Source organism: Empidonax traillii, unplaced genomic scaffold (assembly GCF_003031625.1).
Source record: "Empidonax traillii isolate 1590-97213 ecotype Southwest subspecies unplaced genomic scaffold, ASM303162v1 scaffold1571:size89900, whole genome shotgun sequence".
NCBI lineage: Eukaryota > Metazoa > Chordata > Aves > Passeriformes > Tyrannidae > Empidonax > Empidonax traillii.
This window is the reverse complement of record NW_020956764.1, coordinates 10,276-29,683: the sequence shown is the minus strand read 5'-3', so window position 1 is coordinate 29,683 and position 19,408 is coordinate 10,276. Positions and strand designations below refer to the sequence as shown.

The 19,408-nt window shown below is 42.5% G+C and overlaps 1 protein-coding gene across 1 annotated transcript in view; it reads right to left on the bottom strand.

Annotated features, from left to right (window-relative positions):
- The window catches only part of LOC114070474 (vasoactive intestinal polypeptide receptor 1-like), a 21,734-nt gene extending 2,719 nt beyond the window's left edge, over nucleotides 1-19,015 (bottom strand). Inside the window, exons 1-12 of the mRNA XM_027907912.1 lie at nucleotides 18,942-19,015; nucleotides 12,536-12,635; nucleotides 10,342-10,449; nucleotides 9,551-9,660; nucleotides 6,804-6,901; nucleotides 5,893-6,025; nucleotides 5,338-5,491; nucleotides 3,531-3,591; nucleotides 2,581-2,650; nucleotides 1,903-1,994; nucleotides 1,260-1,389; nucleotides 395-436 (exon numbers count right to left, since the gene is read on the bottom strand). Coding sequence (XP_027763713.1) covers nucleotides 395-436; nucleotides 1,260-1,389; nucleotides 1,903-1,994; nucleotides 2,581-2,650; nucleotides 3,531-3,591; nucleotides 5,338-5,491; nucleotides 5,893-6,025; nucleotides 6,804-6,901; nucleotides 9,551-9,660; nucleotides 10,342-10,449; nucleotides 12,536-12,635; nucleotides 18,942-18,989 — 1,146 coding nt within the window. The 5' untranslated portion in view covers nucleotides 18,990-19,015. The remainder of the gene's footprint in view (nucleotides 1-394; nucleotides 437-1,259; nucleotides 1,390-1,902; nucleotides 1,995-2,580; nucleotides 2,651-3,530; nucleotides 3,592-5,337; nucleotides 5,492-5,892; nucleotides 6,026-6,803; nucleotides 6,902-9,550; nucleotides 9,661-10,341; nucleotides 10,450-12,535; nucleotides 12,636-18,941) is intronic.
- Nucleotides 19,016-19,408: the final 393 nt, after the last annotated feature.

The window sequence follows — 19,408 nt, the reverse complement described above, 5'->3', positions numbered from 1 at the left end:
AAAAGGGGAAAAGGGGAAAAGGGGAAAAGGGGAAAGAAAGGAACTCACTGAGAAACAATAAACTTAAAGAAAGTATGGAACATCACAAGCTTTCCATGGAGACACCACTGTGACAGGCATCAGACACAAAGTAGGAGCCCAATCCCTGGCAAGGAAGCCAAGAAGGGTCTGTGGAAGGTCACGGCTCCAAAGGCCGTTTGTGTCCCCCTGGCAGCGCTGGGGGAACATAAATAAAGGAACGAAATTACAGAGGGAAAAGGAAAGCTCTGGGCACGCCAGGCTTTCAGCAGCAGATCAAAGCACTGATCTGCTCTGGAAATAAGAGATGAAATTAAAAAACAGAGAGGTCCCTGGGCTTTGAAGGTTTGGATGATCTCACGTGCTCGTTACTCACCTCTGCATTGGAGAAGCAATAGAGGAGAGCGACAACAAAACCCTGGAGCAGGGAGGGGAGGGAGGAAAAAAGCCAATAATCAGGATTTCAAGCATAGAATCTGTGACAGACAGCAAGTTTCACTGACAATTTAAGATAGATGGCAAAAAATATATTCCATTTTTTTCTGTTGGAAGTGGGGTGATGTGGCACTGTTTATTGAGCTTTCATAATAGAATTAAATTCCTCAAGGGACTAGTGATATTATATGTATATTATTGCCCTTGTAAGGAGACAGTAGGGACTGATTTGCTGTTTATGGTATCCTGCAAACAACTTCTCCTTCAGATAAGGGAGTAGGGGCATCTGCCTTCTTCTAATCTACATTTACAATAATTAAACTTATTACAGAGTGTACCATTCCCCCTCAAATCCACGACATTTTTCTGACTGGCAGCGTAGCAAAATAAACCATGAAACACTGACATGATTCACCACTCCTGAGGGGTAAAGGCAGAGAAGGTTGTTATGTATTCTCCTTGTTTGTCCATTCCCCCTATCCTTATTTTTAATATTAGTGAAATCATTTTCAATCACTGCACCTCCATCCATAAACTGATCTTCAAGGGGCTCCTGTTATTCAGTTTATTCTTGTTATCCAATATATTGTTATTCTGTAATTATTAACATGAAATCTGACTCAGGATTCAAAAGTAAAATGAGATTTCAAATAATAATAAGGGAAGAAAACCAGAAGGGTTGATGAAGGAGGAAGATGGAACGTGTGTGTGTTGGATTTGGTTGGCTGGTGAAACCTGCTGTAATGACCAAGCTGAGGGGGTGGTGGCACAGATTAAACCTTGTTAAACCTTTTTTTCCATGTTACCTGGAAGGAACCCAAGCCCAGCTCGATGTACAGACGAGCTTCCAGCCCGGTGCTCTCCGGGAAAAACGCAAATACGACGTAGTGAACTCCAAAGAGGGGGATTAAAAGCAAGGTGGATTTAGCAAGTCTCCTGCAAAACCAGGGGTTAAAAAACAAGGCAGTGTTAGAAACATGGAATTAGATGTTGGAGGATGTTTTAATCCAGAATGGAGGCAGCTACACCAGGGAATTTATGGAAAGATCCCAATTAATCTCGAACTGGTTCATAAATATGGTAACCAGAACATCATCATCATGCTGCTGCTAAGAATCCAAAGGAAATTTAACTTAAATCCGCATCTTTCCCCATGTGACCACTTGTGGACCTGACATTTAGTGTTTACACTTTCAATCTGGCTCCTTTTACAGCTGTAAAAACTTTCTGGTTTGCTCTTCTCATTGTCCCCAACCCACCCACCCCCCCCTTTTTCCCCTGAAGAAAGAGAGAGAGGTGATATTTGGGATGAAAAGGAACATTCACATTGTTATTTCTCCTGGGAGTTTCTCTCTCTATTAGAAGAAGAGTAGAACATTTTGTGCTGGTGCCCAGAAAATGTTTCTCATAACAGAACAGGTCAATATGAAGAAACCCAGAAACACTCACACGAAGTGGCTCAAGTGGCTCCCTCCTCCCTCCTGAGATTTGAGTTTATGGACCAGAATCCTGATCACATTCATGAATATAATAAAGTTAATCTGAAAAGACAAGGCAAAAGCTGTAAATTTATTGTGGGTCCCTTCAGCTGGTACAAATCACTGAAAATCCCCAGTCAGAGGGAGTGCAGAGCCATAAACCTGAGCAGATCTGTCCTCAGGCCAAATCAACAGCATCGTAAATAGCAATTATTTTCCCCACCCACACATATTTATACGTAAAATGGTGAAAATTGTGTTGAATTATCTCTATCTCATTGTTTTATTTATATTAATGCCCTGTTTTTCTTAATGCCAGCACCTACCAGATCTAACAGGGTCTAAACAGTCCCTCCTGTTCCCTTCCTTATTTGGGACAGGGGTTATAACAGATAATAAACCTGATTGACATAGGACTCCCTCCCTGAATTTAGGGTGTGTAAATGGATGGGTATGGAAGACTTTTTTATATCAAGTTTACACCTAAGAACTTATTTAAAAACAAACAAACAAACAAACAAAAACCAAACACAAAAAACCAGATAAAATTACTTCTAAAATATACCAAGTAAAATGACCAATATACAGATAGTAAAGGGAAAATAAAAATAAAAAAATAATTAAATAATTAATTAAATAAATAACATACTAATACAGTTATCAGGATGGGGCCCTTGATGATCCACAACACCACTCCGTTTTCATCATCGTCCCAACACCTGAAAGCACAAGCAAAACCTGTCACTTTATCTGTCCCCTGGGAGCTTTCCCGACACAAAAAAATCTCTTCTGTCCCAGAAAAGAAAAGTTGAAACCCCTGCCTAAATTCCCTGCCAGCACTGGTGCCCTCCCTGAAATCTCTGTGTAAATCAGTTTAAAGGGAATTTATTCTGGATGAAGCAGAAGTTGAAGGAACAAAGGAAACCCAAGAAATTTGTATTTTTCAGGCTTCTTTGCTGCTTTTCTCCCTGCTCTCCATCCGAGTTCTGAGCAGGGAAGTGGTAAAGAGTTTCTTTTCCAGTGGATTATCCTTGTGAAATGACCTGGACACCCTCAGGACAGCTTTAATACACAATATTTATATCTGGCTCTCAGATTAAAAGATGAGAATAGACTAAAAACCAAATCATTAAATGGAAACAAATTAATGGGACGTGATGTGTTTGTTTGGGAGGTTCTTATTTGCAAAGATTAGGGTGAGTCATTTATGGCTGATTTTAAACAGAAGCAGTGGATTTCTCTAAAATATAATAATTTTCTTATATATAATTATATCAAGATTATATATTATTATACTTTTCTTATATATAATTACATAAAATTATATAAATAACACGTTTTCTTCAAATACAATCATTTCAGGACTGGCCATTAGGGAACTAAACCAAATTTCAGCAGTTATTACCAAGGTTTTATTATCCCACACACAAACATCAAAATCAGAAGAATTCAAACCATTTTCTCACTGACTACCACATGAAGTGTAAAGATTAGAAGCAGAACTTTGGGAATATGTGGGGGTTTTCTTTTTTTTTTTTTTTTTTTTTTAAATACCTCTCTTTTTTTAAGTACTTCTTCCTTTTCCAAGCTCTGACTCACCCAGTGTTTTGTTGGTGGATTCTGGTGAGCACCCAAGCCAACAGCACAGCAGCAGGAGCTCCTGGAAAAAAACAGCATGGAACACAAGAATTGTTTGGAATTCTATATCCCATGGAGAGTTTAATCCAAGCAGGTTCACCTTCCAGCAGGTTGGATGTTTAAAGGGCAAGTGATGGGTCATATAATTTTAAATTACTTTATGAAAGAACTCAATTTACAGCTCGGGGGGGGGGGGAAGGAATAAAAGGGCAGGAGGATTTAATTAAAAAAAAAAAAAGCAAAGGAGAATAAGGAGTGCTGTGAAACTGCATTTTTCCAAAGTAAATGTTCAGAATAACTTTAGGTTTGCTCAGGAATTATTTGTGAGGCAGGAGTAACCATTTATTTACCTGGAGCTCTTTTATCCAACTTTTTGTGGAAAAATTGACTTTTTTGTCCTAAGGAGCCTCTGTTAATTGCTCTGGACTCACCAGCTGATAAGAATTCCTTGAAGATTTAATTAAATCCAGCAACTGGTGATTTCTAGTCCCACTTTTTACTGCTTGTCCTTCTGCATTTCTGACTGATTTGGTTTTAAGAAGGCCCATAAAGTGGAAATTGCTTTTGCTCTCTTCCTGTGGGATTGAATTTCCAAAAACCAAGTGACTTTCAAGGGGTAGAAAAAAAGGGACTCTAATCTGAAACAGGTGACATTTTCACTGATAAATCCCCAGAAATAAAGGGAACATCTTTCTAAATACCATTTGAGAGCTGTAAGAAAGGCTTAGAAGACGTTCTTCTAAATTTTAGCCCTTTGTTCAAGCCCTTCAAGCCGAGACCAAGTTCAGTTCAAGTTGTCTGTTTAATTAATGAAGAGAAATATCTGCATCCATATTACCAAAAATCTGAGTTCCCCCATTGATTCCAGAGGGAAATGAGGATTGCTGAGTTATTAATTGAGTTGTTTCCTTTGTTATCTCAATTTGGCCCTGATTAAGCAAAGTCTGAGAGTCTGATTTCAGACACTCCTATTTGGAACAGCTCAAAAAAAAAATTTAATTACACTCCATAAAGTCTGAGAATATCAATATAAGGGATAAATTAATATTTACTTGGGGATAATTTGGATTCCACTGCTAAGGCAAAAAAAAAGTCATTGTGCCTGCTTAATCTGGGTGCCTCTATTTTAAAATAGCCCAGGTGAGGCACAGGAATATCTGAAAGTCATAGAAACAACTCTCTGCAGTGAAAGAAATTTGAGGTATTACACATTCCCCTTCTGACAACCAGAGAAAATTTTAATTGCTGTAAAACCTCAAAAAAATTTTGTAGTGCCAGGAGTTCTTTTAAAAATAAAACTAAAAAGAACTGTTTGGTTCTTAGTTCTGAATTCATATGATTTAAGATTTATCCATCAGGTTCTGTTTGCTAAAAGCAAAATTGTCAACCCTAAGTTAGTCCCCCAAACTTCTTTATTCAGTGCAGGAAGACAGAGTGTCTCTAGGATGTCACCCAGAGAAATTAATCATCATCCTGAGGGCTGGATTAAATCACCACCGTGGTGATTGGTGTAAATAACCAATGAGATAACCAAATAAGAGAAATAAAGAGGACAAGTAAATAAGGTAAGAAAGGCAGTGCAGTGAAATGTGGTTTTCTTGTGACAGCACTGAATAAGTGGGCAACTTTCCTCAGAGTGGTGGCACCTTTGGCCTCAAAACCCACATTTTATCTCTTTGTGGTAGCGAAGGGAAATGGTAAATAACCCAGAGAGGGAGGGAGGACTGACCCCAGCCAGTGATTACTGATCCAACCAGTGACTACTGACCCCAGCCAGTGACCACGAAGCCCCACACGAACTGCCTGTGGGACACAAACGTCAGCAGCAGCAGGGTCTGCAGGTAAATCCCTTCAATGAGAAGCCAGAAGAAATTGGCCAAAATACTGAACTGGAAAAATGCCACAGCAGCCTTACAGGCAACCTGCAAGTGCAGACAGAGAAAAATATTATAAATCCGCTGTCATCAGGTCTGGTTTCTCCCTAAGCAGGTGCAAAATTCAGTGTTACCACGCAAGAACGAAGAAATTCTAACAATATCTCAGTAGGTTTGGGGTTCCATAAACTGAATTGACTTGATTTTTTTATTTTTTTTTTTAAGGGAAATACTCGGTTTTTTTACACAGATTAAATTCTTTGCTGGTAGAAATTGTTGCAGCTGCATAAGAGACCTGCACCTCAGCTATCAAAGCTGAGTGCAGCCATAACACTTGGTCGTTTGCGTTGCTTGTGTTAAGGTTTCAGCTCTAGCCAGCTAAAGAGAAATGGGATTTAGGAATCCCAAGAATGAAATATTAAGGATAAGGGAGAGGGGAGGTTCAGTACCGTTGACATCAGGCAGTGGTCCATGGTTTCATCTGCAAACAAAACAGCATCTTTGGTGAAAACAGCAATTGCTCTCAAGATAAAGGAGACAAACAGGTGCATGTGGATGTAATTCCGTGTGCAGTGGAATTTTCTGACATGGAAAGAGAAAATAAAGATTGTTCTTCGACAGAAATCTCTCGTGGTGTCTCAGCAAAACTCAATCTGCCAGTGCCTCCCAAAGCACCTGAGGACATGGTTTGGTGGTGGCCTTGGCAGTGATGGGTTAATGGTTGGACTTGGGGACTTTAAACACCTTTTCCAACCAAAATGATTCCACTATTCTATCTCCCCAGGTTGCCCTGCCCACACCTCTACCCTGAGCTGAAGGAATCTCCTTCAAGGTTTGGGCATCTCAGCCTCAAGGTCCTGAGATGTGACCTGTGACAATGCCAACCCACCCCAGGATCCGTTTCCTAAAATCCATCATCATCATCATCATCATCATCAAATGTAATTTTTGATTTATTTAAAGCTCTCTCTGTAGCTCCCAGCTCTGGAATCTTTTCCCAGAGGGAATGGGCGGTTTGGAATCACCTCTGGTTCAGGGCCAGGAGACACAGTTTCTGCAGGGTACATGCTGCCATATGCTGAAGGAATTGTTGTCTTACACTAATAGTGGGGTAAGTTTGGGCACTTCCACTGTCTGGGGACATTAAAGAGGCTAAATCAGACTACCCAGGCAGCTTAGATGTTTTAACACCTGCAGGGAACTATTACAGCACAAACGGAGAAAGACCCATCACCATCAACAATCTTAGAATGATTAGGAAATAAAAACTAAAAAAAAAAAAAAAAACACAAAACAAAACCACAGAGGATCTGATAGCAATTAGGATGAGACTGCTGAAAAAGAGCCCATTTGTATTTACCTGAAGGCAGCAAAGACAATCAGAGCCGTAACGAGTGAAGTCACTGACGCTGCGTAGCCCGCGGTGTAGACACGCCAAAACGCAGAATAATAGGATTTCTGGGGGGAAAAAGAGACACAGCCCAGTGCAGGGGACAGGTTTGGCTTTAAATCCTGCCCAGCCTCACACAGGAGAGAGGTTTCACAGCCCACAGGCTCCTCTGACCCCTCTGACCGTGTTCTACAGGGAAATTTGAATTTTTTTTTTTTTAAGTAACTCCATTTTCTCCTGTTGGTGCCTAAAGACTCTGGGGCCCTGAAAGCTCCCGGTGGATCCATCACTTCAGACTCCATAAACATCGATTTTCATTGAGAGCTACGGCTAAAAGGGAAAATAAAACCTGCAATTTGTGGGTGAGGGAAGTGAAACACTAAGAAAGAGTTCCATCATACTGTGGAGGTGAGAAAGTTACAGCCAGGAAAATCACCTCACAGTTTGGACAAACAGTTCATTCCACTGCTATAAAATGTAACACGAGAAATTCTTTGCAGTTCATTTCTTTTCAATTTAAACACCATGAGAAAAATGAAGCATATTTACATGGCTTTAATTTTATTCTGATTGACTACAAAATCACCTGATTATTTACAATCCCAAGGAACTGAATTCTCTGAATCCAGGCAAGTTTCCTCCTTGCAAATGCAATGGACACTTTGTTCCCTAATTGATCCAAGATCTGTTCATCAAAAAGGCTGCAATTCTAGGCTGAGACAAGTGATTAGCAATTTTAAGCAGATTCATAAATAAATCATGTGACCCTGACAAGAATCAATCTGGTGTTTGTGATCCAGTCCTGATCTTTTATTTGGTATTTTCAAAACACACACACAAAAAAAAAAAAATGGGAAAACAGTTTTTTCAATTGAATAATGAAATATTTCAATTCATTTAATCTGGTTTTGCAGGATAGATTAAAAAAAAAAAAAAACAATTTTATACAGAGGACATCCCAAGTGCTCACTGCACACCCAAAACACAAAGCAAGTGCTTCTCTTGGAAGATAATTGGCATTCTTGTTACCTGCCTGTGTTTGCAATGCATCAGAGATTGCTGATCTCATCCTCCTTTCCCAGTCAAACCCGGGGGATTTGACTGGAATAACAAACTGAGCACAGCCAGGGCCTCTGGATCGAAATTTTCCATCCTGGTGAAATGCAAACAGAGCTGCTTGTTGCATTTTTAGCATTTCTTTAAGGGGTTTTTTTTCAAGCATTTATCTTTCCAGCTTCCCCAAAGTGCCAAGAGGTACAAATATTCTTGATTTATAGGTGGGGAATCGGTCTCCAAATATCTTTCCTGCCTGTTACAGCCATTCTAAAGTTCTAAGTTCATCCAGTTAAATTGTTATTATTGTTATATGAAGCAAATTGTGTCCACGCTCCCCAAAGATTCAGATATCTGAACTAGTTTGTGCTCGAGCTTGTGTGCCTGGGTAATTGCAGATAATATTCAGTGTTAGTGATGACAACTCTGTCCACGTTTCTGGGTCTTGCTTTGACTTCTGATAAATGGCTTTTTTCCTGAACTGTTCACATGACTTTTTGAGAGCAAAACATTAAAAAAAAAAAAAAAATCTCTATTAAAAAAACGCATTAATAAATTGCATTAAGAAGATGTTTCTTTGGCGAATTTAAACTCTTGCCGTATTTTCAAACCACCTGCAAATAAAACACCATGTTTTTTTGGTTTGTTCCACCTTTTTTTTTGGTTTTTTTTTGGAATTTGATGTGCCTTTTTGACACCTAGAATACAACGGTCTACCCAAATATTGATTTGGATCCTTCAAAAAACACTTTGAAATTTTTACCCAGAATATTTATCTGTTCTGCTGACCTGAGTTTTGGTATCTACTGCATGGATGCCTACAATCCTGTTTTTTGGGATGAGGCAGAGATGTGTCCCATCCTGTGCTCGTGCAAGAGGAACCTTGTCCAGTGCAGATTGAAATGAGGGGATGGAACATCCCTGGTCTCTCTTGCTGGAGGTTTTAGAACTCCCAGGCAGAGGCAGCCTCTCTGTTAGTTAATAATTAATTAATTAATTAACAACCTTCAGCCAGCAGAAGTTCACCAGTGAGGGACCAGCAAAGTGTGAGGAGTTCCCATCCTGGGGCCAAGCAGGGAGATGAGGAATTCATGGGAATTCAAATCACATGGAGATGATTTGAAAGGAATTCTGCAGGGGCTTAACTGAGTGCCAGTGATGGTCATCAGACAGGAAAAATAAGAGGTTGGCTTCCTGCTCCAGGAACACCTGGAGTATAAAATCATCATCTCCTAGAATGGTTTGGGTTGGGAGGGACCTTCAAAGATCATCTCATTCCAACCCATCTGCCACACATAGGGACACCTTCCCCTAGACCTGCTTGCTCAGGGTTCCCTCCTCAGTGACATCCAAGAATTCCCTCACAAAGGTGTGCCTTGACCACCATGCTATAGAGTTAGGGACTATTTTTGTCTGATTCACTTAAAATCTGGGGGGAAAAAAAATCAGCTGGAGGAATACAAAGGAATTTTCCCTGAAATATTCCCAGCAGAGAGCTTGGTGGGGCTTCCCTGGGAGATGGGTGCGTGGTGAGAATTAAAATCACCTCTGGCAGAGAACCAAAGTCTTTTTTTAAGGCAGGAAAAGTGAACTAATCGTGACTTCACTCATTAACAACAGGAGGAGAGGTTTAGATGGAGAGGGAAGTATTTCTTGCCACCCACCTGATCCTCAGGCCCTTTGCTGGCACCTTCATCAAATCCACAGGCAACGGTGTAGGGGGGGAATGGCTCTGACCAACGTTCCTCCTGGGTGCAGTTCCTCTGAAGGAAACCTTCCAGGGAAAACAGAGCAGGGAATTCATTTGGGGAGGGTGGTGCTGCTGCTGCTGCTGTTCTTGAAGTTTTGATGAGCAACAACAATTTCTTATTTCTGCTTTGATTCTTAAGTCGGGGACTTATCCAGCAAGTTTAGCTGTGGGGGTAAAATATTCTACAGGTCACTGGGAGATTTGGAAATTCCTTTCAAGATGCAGTGGGACTTGAACATTTCCTGTGGGAAATCAGTCCTGCAAATTCAATCCTCATGTGGAGGAAATCAAATTATACACATGCAACCCATTTGGGGACTGTGGGCAAAGCCCTGAGCCAGCTGATCTGCACTGGAAATCAAGTGTTAAACTTGGCCCTGCTCTGACTGAAGGATTGGACCAGATGACCTCAATGGGTCCTTCCTAATATTCATTATTTTATGAGTTTATAAATCAGTGATTCTAAAACATATTCCTTTATAAATTTAGCAACAGAGTGATATTACCCATCATTTTTAGACCACCAAAGAGATGAGACAGTTCAGTACAGCATAACACAAAGCAAGATGTTTATCTGGAGAGATATTTATGATAGCACTGGGGATCAGGAAAATGTGTAGCAATCTTCAACTATTAGAATGTATTTAAAGTAAAATAATTTTTTTAAAAATAGCGATAAAAAGAATAGGAAAAAAAAACTCTTGCCATGGGTATTGGTGAATTCTTGGACAAACTGTGGACAGGGAATTTTCACCACTTCCCCAAAAGTGGCTCTGGGCCAGCAGGTTAAACCATCCCAGTCTCTGGCACATCCTGTAAGAAAAAAAAGTGTTCCTAAATAAAGAGAAACACGGAGAACATCCAACAGCTGACCTTTCATCGTGAGATTTGCACTCGGCATTCCAGCTGGAATTCCTCCCACCTTATCTCACGAGAGGATGGATGCACCTGAAACTCAAGCAGGCACAATCTGAAAGCCAGATCACTTGTCAGCACAAAAGTCACCACGATTAAAAGGTTGAATAATTATCAACACCTGGGATTTCTCATCGCTGGTTCCAGAGTTTTGACTGGAAAATACCAGGCTTGGAAATTCAGCCTTAATCCCTTGATTCCATGCTAAAAATCAGTTTTATCTGGCTTGAAGGAAACAAGGGTGAAGTTGCAGTATGAGGAAATCGATGGTATTTTTTCAGTGGATTTCAACAAGGGTGAGATTCACCCCATCACTGGGAATAGGAGCATCCATGAGGTTCCCTAAACCAGGGGCTGCTGGTTGATGACCCAGGGAATGCTGCTGGTTATGAGCCCACTAAAAAGGGTTTTCTCCGAGGTTTTGGTTAATCCCAGGTTGGTCACAGATGCGTCACACTGAGACTTGCAGCTGTTGGCCAGCAGGTGTGGGGGCAGCACAGAAAAATCACCAGCATGTAAATGTGCCTGAACAAATAACAAAAAAACCCCATCATTCTGCAGCCCTCAGCTGCAGGAATTATCACTCACCTGCAGATGATTTAAGCTGCTCTCTGGCTCCCTAAAGGAGAGTCCTCAGCACCTCCCACACCGTTATCCTCACACGATCCTCTCGCAAGGATGCAATTCCTGGTATCCCCAATTTACCAGGTGGCAAAATGGAGGCCTTGCTTCATTAACTATGAAGTTTTAATTGCCTAAAATATGCCAGCTAATCTTAGCTCTGTTCCCTTTGGAAGCAGCAGAAAGAGGCAGCGACTTCCAGCCCGTGATTCATCCCAAATATCGGCGGCTGCTTTCCGAGGGCGGGGTGAATCACTGGCTGCAGATACCTGGCTCTGGCTGATGATTATACCCTAAACCAGGCTGCTGATTTGGGAATTATTAAAGCCAGGGAATGTCAATGCCTCTTAGACAAGCAAGTGGCCCACACACATAGACTCAACTGAAGTGGTCCTTCTCGGAAGGACCAAAACAGATCTGAAGAGCTGGCTCTAAAAACCTACTTTATTTGGCAGTGTGGGGTTAAAAATGAGATTCTGCCCCTTGTGTGATAAAGGAACCTATATGTTTTAAGTCTTAAATTTGGCCTAATTTCCAGGGACTTCTTCAGTTTATATCAAAGAAACCCCAGAGTGCAGAAGCCAAAAGGGAATTGTTCATGCCAAGGTTTTTCAAGAGAGTTGTGGGTGTCCAAGTCACCTCTGGCTGCTGCTGCCACTCATCAGGCAGTGCCCTGTCCAACAAGAACAGTGTGGAACTGCTTTAGATCCAAAGCTCTGCAGAGATTTTTATTTATTTATTTATTTATTTATTTATTTATCTTTATGTCCTTGAGCAACCTTTGCTCCAAAGAGGGTTCAAAAATCCTGTCATTGTTTTTGTGTTGCAGAGGAGGATGCTCGGAATGACATCCCGGAATGCATCTAACAGAGAACTTTGGAAAATGCCTGCTTTGGGCCAGAACTTCTTTTTTGGGTGGATTATTGAGTGTTGCAAGTGTAAAATGTGTCCAAGAGATATTATGGGCTTGATTAAAGTGTGTGGGGTGGAATATCACCAAAATAGAGCAAGGAACTACAAGAGGAATATGAAACATTAGTGATTGGAAATACTGCACAAATAAATATTTTGAAGAACTTGGGATTTTTTTTTTTATTTTATTTTTTTCCCCCTTAAGGAACTTTTTCACCATGTGAATGATTCCCAACACCATCTGATCCCAACACATTTTTCAGTGTCTTCTGTGGAAGTTTCTTTTGCCTAAAATGAGATGAGGCAAAACCCCAGCCTACAAAGAAGCACTTCAAGCTGCTCAGAAACCAAATAAAATAGGAATTTAGGTTCGACTCGGGGGAACAAACGGTCATTGTGCCCATGGAAAGATATCCAAGGTAACCAAGAGTTTGATAATCAGAACCGTTACCTTTGAGATCAGGGGAAGCAGATTGGTTCTGTTCCAGGCACAGAGCCTCCTCTTTGACCACCTGCTGGAATATCCTGCATTCCGGATGGATTCCCCCGACCTTGGTGAAAAGACAAAGAAAAAACTCAGGAAGTTTTGTCGTTATCAGTCAGAAAAGAGCAGATTTCTTTCCAGTTTGTAGCTGAGGGCTTGTGTTATGACGTCTAAGGATGGGAAAATTCCATTTTAACAGATGAAGAAATGAAAAAAAAATATTCATGATTTTTTTTTTTGAAGCGTAAGGAATTACATTTATCTGACTGATTAAGGCCCCTCCAAAAGCATTGTTTGAGGTCTCAAAAGCACTATTTGAGGTCTCAAAAGCACTATTTGAGGCCTCAAAAACGTTGTTTGATGGCTCAAGTGTTTCTTCACAACCATGTTTAGGACAAAATTAACTGGAAAGTAGCATGGACAGACTTAACTTTTAATTCTGAGGCCCAAGAGGTGGTTCAGACATGTTAATATTGGAACAGAGACAGGATTAAGGGCTCTGTTTGAAAAGAAAGTTAGGACGTGGCTTTTTTCATGCATTATGTTCCTCCAGTGGGTAATTCGAAGTACATTTTGTAAATCAGCATGAGTGACTCTTAAAATAGCACTTCTTGTTCTTCAACTGTAGTAAGAGAGCTCTTAAATGAAATTTTTCAGGTGTTAATAGGCCCTCTGCTCACTGCTTTATATTTAAACTTCTATTTCCCCTTGCAGTTTGCCTATTTACCAATCAAATTATTTGAGTAGGAGTAACAAAATGGTTATTACATGAATCTCTCACTATTTCAGGTCATAAATATGGATTTGGCTGGACAGGAAAAATCCATCCTCTACCTCCTGGAATTTCTGGACCCTGTCACTCCTGATAAACTTGGTATTTGGAAGATTATTCAGGCTTGGTGTTTAAAAATCACGACAACTTGACCACGGTGCCCTACAATTTACCATCTACACCAAGTCCTCTGGGGAAAGGCTTAAAAGCACTGGGCAGTCCTGACCCAAAATGAAACGAAAACGTGACATTTGAAATGGTATTGAGAAACAAGCACAGGGTAGAGGGGGGTAAATCAGCTCCCTCCTCATGCCAGAAGTGCTGGGAATGATTACAACCACAGCACCCAGAGTTCTTGGTACAGGCCAGGCTATCCCATAAATTAAATATTAGTGGCACTTCAGCAATCACCAGCCAGTGCAACTGCAGATGGAACCTACAGGCTATGCCAGAAGAAGAGAAAATAAGCCTGGTGGTGTTAACTTATAATCATGAGGCTTGACTAGGAGTAATCCTAGGGTTGGACAGAAAAAAGAAATAAAGAAAAAAAGAAAAAAATTAAAATAAGGAAAAAAAGAAAAACAAAAAAATTTAGGGAAAAAGAAAAAAGGGGAAAAATAAAGAAATAAAAAAGAGAGGAAAATAAAAAGAAAAAAAAGAAAATAGGAAAAGAAAAAGAAAAAGAAAAATAAAGAAAAAAGAAAAAAGAAAAAGAAAAAAATAAAGAAAAAAAGAAAAAAGAAAAAGGAGAAAAATAAAGAAAGAAATATAAAAGAGAAGAAAATAAGAAGAAAAAGGAAAAAAGAGAAAATAAAAACTAAAGAAAAAGGAAAAAAGAAAACCGGAGAAAAATAAAGAAATAAAGAAAAAAGAGAAGAAAATAAAGAAAAAAGAAAAAAAAAGGAGAAAAATAAAGAAATTTAAAAAAACGAAGAAAATAAAAAGAAATAAAGAAAAAAATGACACATACACAAGAAACTGAGAACAGCGATGATGCTCCAATTTGCTGGTTTTCCTCGGGCTTTAAGAAAAAGAAAGACATTAAACCATTTTATAGCTCAAGAAAAGCCTTCTGGGTAGAACATCACTCGTGATTTATTGTCCACGCCTTAGCTCTTTTTGTGTTATCAGTCTCACAGCGCCGGGAGTGGAAAGGGCGGGTTGTGGCTCTAATTTGCCTGCGATGTGTGATTGCTTTTTAGAAATCCAGATTTCGGGCTTGCATTACTTTTAGACTTCATTTCTTTAACATCTGTAAGGTTATTGCATTAAAACCTTAAAAGGCTTATTCACTGAGAGTAAGCATGACATTGTTTTCTGCTTCCTCTGTTTACATAATAGTTTATTTTTTTCCTCAAATCTGACCAGAAAAATCAAACTAATGGCGCTCCGAGCTTGTGCTGAACAATATGAGATTAAGCAAGCGCTGGGAAGACTTTTTCTGTCAACATCTTCACGCCACGATCAGTGAAATTTAGTTAAAAGCAATTTTCCCAAAGATGGTGCCCCTGAGCTGCTGTGGTGGTGGAAAAAACAGTAATTCAGATGTCACCCAAAGGACGGATCTTCACTCATTCAGAAGTCCATTAACACACTTGGGGGAAAGCAGGGGACGTTTTCCATGCTCTCTGAAAACACGGGAAGAGCTTCAAAGCTGGGCACTGAAAAAGAGCTTCAAAACCGGGCACTTTCTCACCTTGGAAAAAGCCACTCGAGGGGATCAAAGAGCCGGCGGTAAATGGGTAACCCTCGGGCTTTTTGAAAACCAAGCAAAACTCAAAGAAGTGGCTGAATTCGCTGGCAGGGTGAGAAGGTTTCAGGAACTCGAAGGGCTCTTTCCAGTGATCCAGTTTAGCCTCCCTAAAACCTCCCAAATAGGTTTTGTGTCAGGCACAGGAATCACCTACTGGGAATATTCATCGCTGCTCACTCTGCCTCTGCCTGCAGCTCGCAGTCATGTTCTGAAATCATCCCCGTTCTCATCCCAGTTCTCTCTCTCTGTGCTTCCCCTCTTCGGTTTTTGGGATCAGACTCTGCTGCCTGAACATCTCAACTCCCCCTCACACAATTCCCCTGCCATCAATGTCCCACACTGACTCCCACCTTGGAGGGTTAAAACTCCCTTGGGTATTTCAGAATTACAGGAAAGCACAGCAAAGACAAAAAGCACCCCCTGCCCGTTTTCAAGCATGAAATTCAGTATTCAATCAGTCCTGAGAGTTGGCCAGTGATGCCAAAGACACGGGGCAGAAAATCAGGATATGCTCTGAAAGGCATGAATGTTTCCAAGTGAAGTTTTGCTGGCCAGGAAAGGCTCATAGGATGGAGGAAGATGAAAAAAAAAAATTTGAAGGGAGGTTGAATAACTCACAAAGGCAAAGAAAACTTCAGCCTATTTCGTAAATTCTCAGTCTGTTGAATATACCCCAGCAAAATCCTCCCCGAGGCCTCTCTCCTCCCATCTGCTCGACTCCCTCCTCAGACAGCCACATGCTGATTAAAAAGCCCTGAGCTGGGGAGCGCAGGGCACCGAAGCCGATTTTCAGATGTGTTTTGGAGGGATCTGGGAGCAGCCACGAGCCTCGTCTCCATTTCCCAGCCACATTTCCAGTCCCTCAGTAAAAATCTTTCTCCCGCCCCGATCCCAGAAGTTTCCCACCCCAAAGCTTTTAGAGGCTTATTTCCCATCTTTCTCTTCCACCAGTTCAACTGATTCTTTCAGGAGTCTTTTGGGCTGTAAATGACTGCCCAGAGGAGATTTGCCGTGTTTGTTTTCTCCCTCTTAACTCGATTTCCTGCAGAACGAGAGAGGCTGAGGCACTGATTGCCTCACAGTCATTTAGAGGGATATCTTTTCCCGATTGTGAGGCAATGCTTGGATGCTCCTCTGTGTATTGGAGTGTATTTATCTGACTGTATTTAACTGCACAACCTCATGCAGAACAGCACTTGCTGTACATACATATCCATATCATTATATTTATTCACTCATAAGTATTTTTCATGAGACAGCACAGCCACACTCATTTATTTTGTTTATAAACCCGTGTAACTAGTATTACCTTGGGAAAAAAAAATGGATTTATTAGCTCCATGCTAATTTTGGTAGAGCATTTAATTATCAGTAATGCCTGAAGAATAACAGAATAATAACAGAGGATCCTCATTTTCTGCTATTGTAAGTATTCCTGTAAATTAAAGAAAAATATCTCCCTTTTCTGTGCCATAATTGCCTACAGGTGGGATTCATGGCATCTGATCCCGAAGAGCTGAGACCTGGTAGTCAAAGTCCACCAGCAAGTTCACTGGAATAATCTGTATTTTTGGAGCATTTCCATCTCTCCCCAGCAGTTACTGAAAGAGGCTCAATGAGCAGCTTCAGACAAGAGCCCTAATTTTAGATGGATAATTTTAGGTGATTAATCTAAACTCTCCCATCGAGCCTCCCTTAACGATCGGTGAGAGCAGACAAGCAGATCCAGGGAAGGATTCCTCCTGCCTTTCTGTTCCAGGACAGAGTGATTCCCTGTACAGGATTGGGTCTCCCTCCATTAACTCCCTGCAGGTTAAAGAACCACCTGAACGGGCTGATTCCTCCTCACATCCAAATGTAAAGCTCAAGTGATGACCCGTCTGTGTTTCCATTCCCACCTCCATTCACTAAATCGGACCCAACTCCTCCCCCAGACACGGGTGCTTGAAGAACAAAGCAGTTCAGGGAGAACGCTGAAATCAGAGTTTTCCCTGCTCCTCGCCCTCTGTTTCCCGACACTCTGAACTCTTTTAAGACGGGAAAAGTCATTTTTATCCGCGTTTCAGCCCCCACTGCTCCCTGCTCCTTGTCACCGAGGAGCAAACGGTGATTTTTGACGTCAAGGGCTCCATTCTGCAAGGCACGAAGTGTCTCCTGAGCACGCAGCTCCCCGTGGGGCTGAGGGGAGGTAACACCACCTGCTCTCACAGAGGAGGCTTGCAGGATTAACCTTCTGCTTTAATTTTCACACATGAATCACGGGTTGTTTGCAGAATCCACACAAGAACTATTCCCCTGCTCTGAGGCGATCCTTTGGAATGGGAAAGGGCTGTTTACTCAGCACGTCCTCTGAGTCTGCCCTGACTATTTACCTTAGGAGCAAAGCTTTCCATGAGACCTATTTTGAGATGATTTTCAGAGCCCTGACTCTCACCAGCCACGTCACTGGGGTTCATACCTGAAAATAGTCTGAGCAGAGCACGCAGTTCACAGAATTTCTTCTGTTTAAGGGCACAGTCTGCTGCAATAATGCTGCCCCCTTAAAATGACGTGTGGCAGCCCACAGATACATCCCTCCACATCAGCTCCACCCTGCTGACAGCTGCCAGGAGAAGTGGTGCCTCTGTCAGGTGTAAAAAGGTCAGTCCAGGTGCCACTGACACTTTAGGCTGACTAGTTTTAACCTGAGAAAGAGTATTACACCTGTAACTTATCCCTTGTGCATAAATCTGTGTGAATACAGAGACAACAAGCTCCAGAGGATGTACAGGATGAACATTTACATCCCACCCTCCACCTTTTAAAACTGAAAGGTCAAGAGCAATCTGCAACCACGCAGGTTCTCACAATCAGCAGCAGGAGGCCCTAGAGAGGCATTCACTCCTTCTGCCTTTCTCAGGACAGGATGAAATATCTCCCTGGAAGGTGACTGTCTCCCTCCTGACTCCAGCAGGAGCCTGAATCCCAGCCCAGGCCAAACAACCAGCCGGGAAATGACTGCAGTTGGAATTCCCCAGTCCCTGCTATTCACACCCGGGGGAAGGTTTCCCAACGCCTTCCTGGGGCTGAGGGTTGAGGGCACAGAGGAGATGGGAGTGCTGTACCTCCACTGGTTTTTCCTGACCAGCCCAGGCAGTGCCAGGGGTAGAGGGTGGAGATCAGGGGGGATGGATGTGCCTGGAGTGTGTCCCTGTGCTCACACATCTTCCCTGATGTCCAGTGTCACCATCTCACCTGCTGCCCTCAGTGCTCAGCAGGCAGGAGCCTGTTCCTGCTGATCTCCTGCCTATTCCTGCTGATCTCCTGCCTGGTGATATCACAACCAGCTGCCTTCAGCAGTGAAAACATCCCTGCCCTCTCTGGGGGGCAAAGATCCCAAATCCAGCAGGAGGAACTGTTCCTTTCTACTTCTCCTCCTCCTCCTGCCAAGTTGCCTTTCTCAGGACAAGTGGGACAGCGAGCTGCCCCCTTCTAGTCTGAATTGGGGATGCTCTGCTGCCCTTTGGGGACTGCAGTTCTAACGAATGGAAAGGAAAAGACATTTATGAACGGCATTTTGAGGCTGGAAAATTTTCATGGAAGGAGTTGGGTCAAACCCCGAAATCAAGGATGGTTGGTGGGGTTTTTTCCTCCCCTCTTATCCCCCTGCTTGTTTTTTAATTTAATTTTATTTATTTATTTTTAAATCCTTGCCTTGTTTTCCTTTCTCTCTCCCTGCTCCCTGCCGGGAGCAAAGTTCCTTTGCCTCTGCAGACTTCCCTCCCCAGCCCCGCTGGATGCTGTGGGGGCATCTCCAGAGCCATCCAGATGTTCGGTCCCCCCCCTCCCTCGGAGCATCACTCACTCACCAGAGGCAGCAGCAGCAGCGTCCAGCCCAAACTTCGCATCCTCTGCATCAGCCGCCGGCTCCTCCCGCTCCGACGCTGCCAAAAACGCGAGGCTCAGCCCGCCCACACCTGCCCGAGACCCGCCCCGAGAGCCCCGCGCGTCCCCGCAGCCCCCGATCCCTCCCGGGGCAGCGCCACATCCCCCGCACGAGCGGCTGGAAGAGCAGGGAAAATCCTCCAGCATCCCCCGGGGATGGAGGAGCCACCTGCACGAACCTGCCCCCTGCACGAACCCGCCCCCCGCGCGCAAAATCGCGGGGACCTCAACACCCGCGGGTGAGTTTGGAAGCAGAAATGCCCTGCGCGAAAAGAGGTGATGAGTTCACCCCTCCTGCTGCTGGTGGGGCCGCTTTTCCGAGGATCTGGGTTTTGAGTGGGTCTGACAGCGTGGGGATTCCCTGGGGACTCCCCCCAACCCTGGGGGCTCT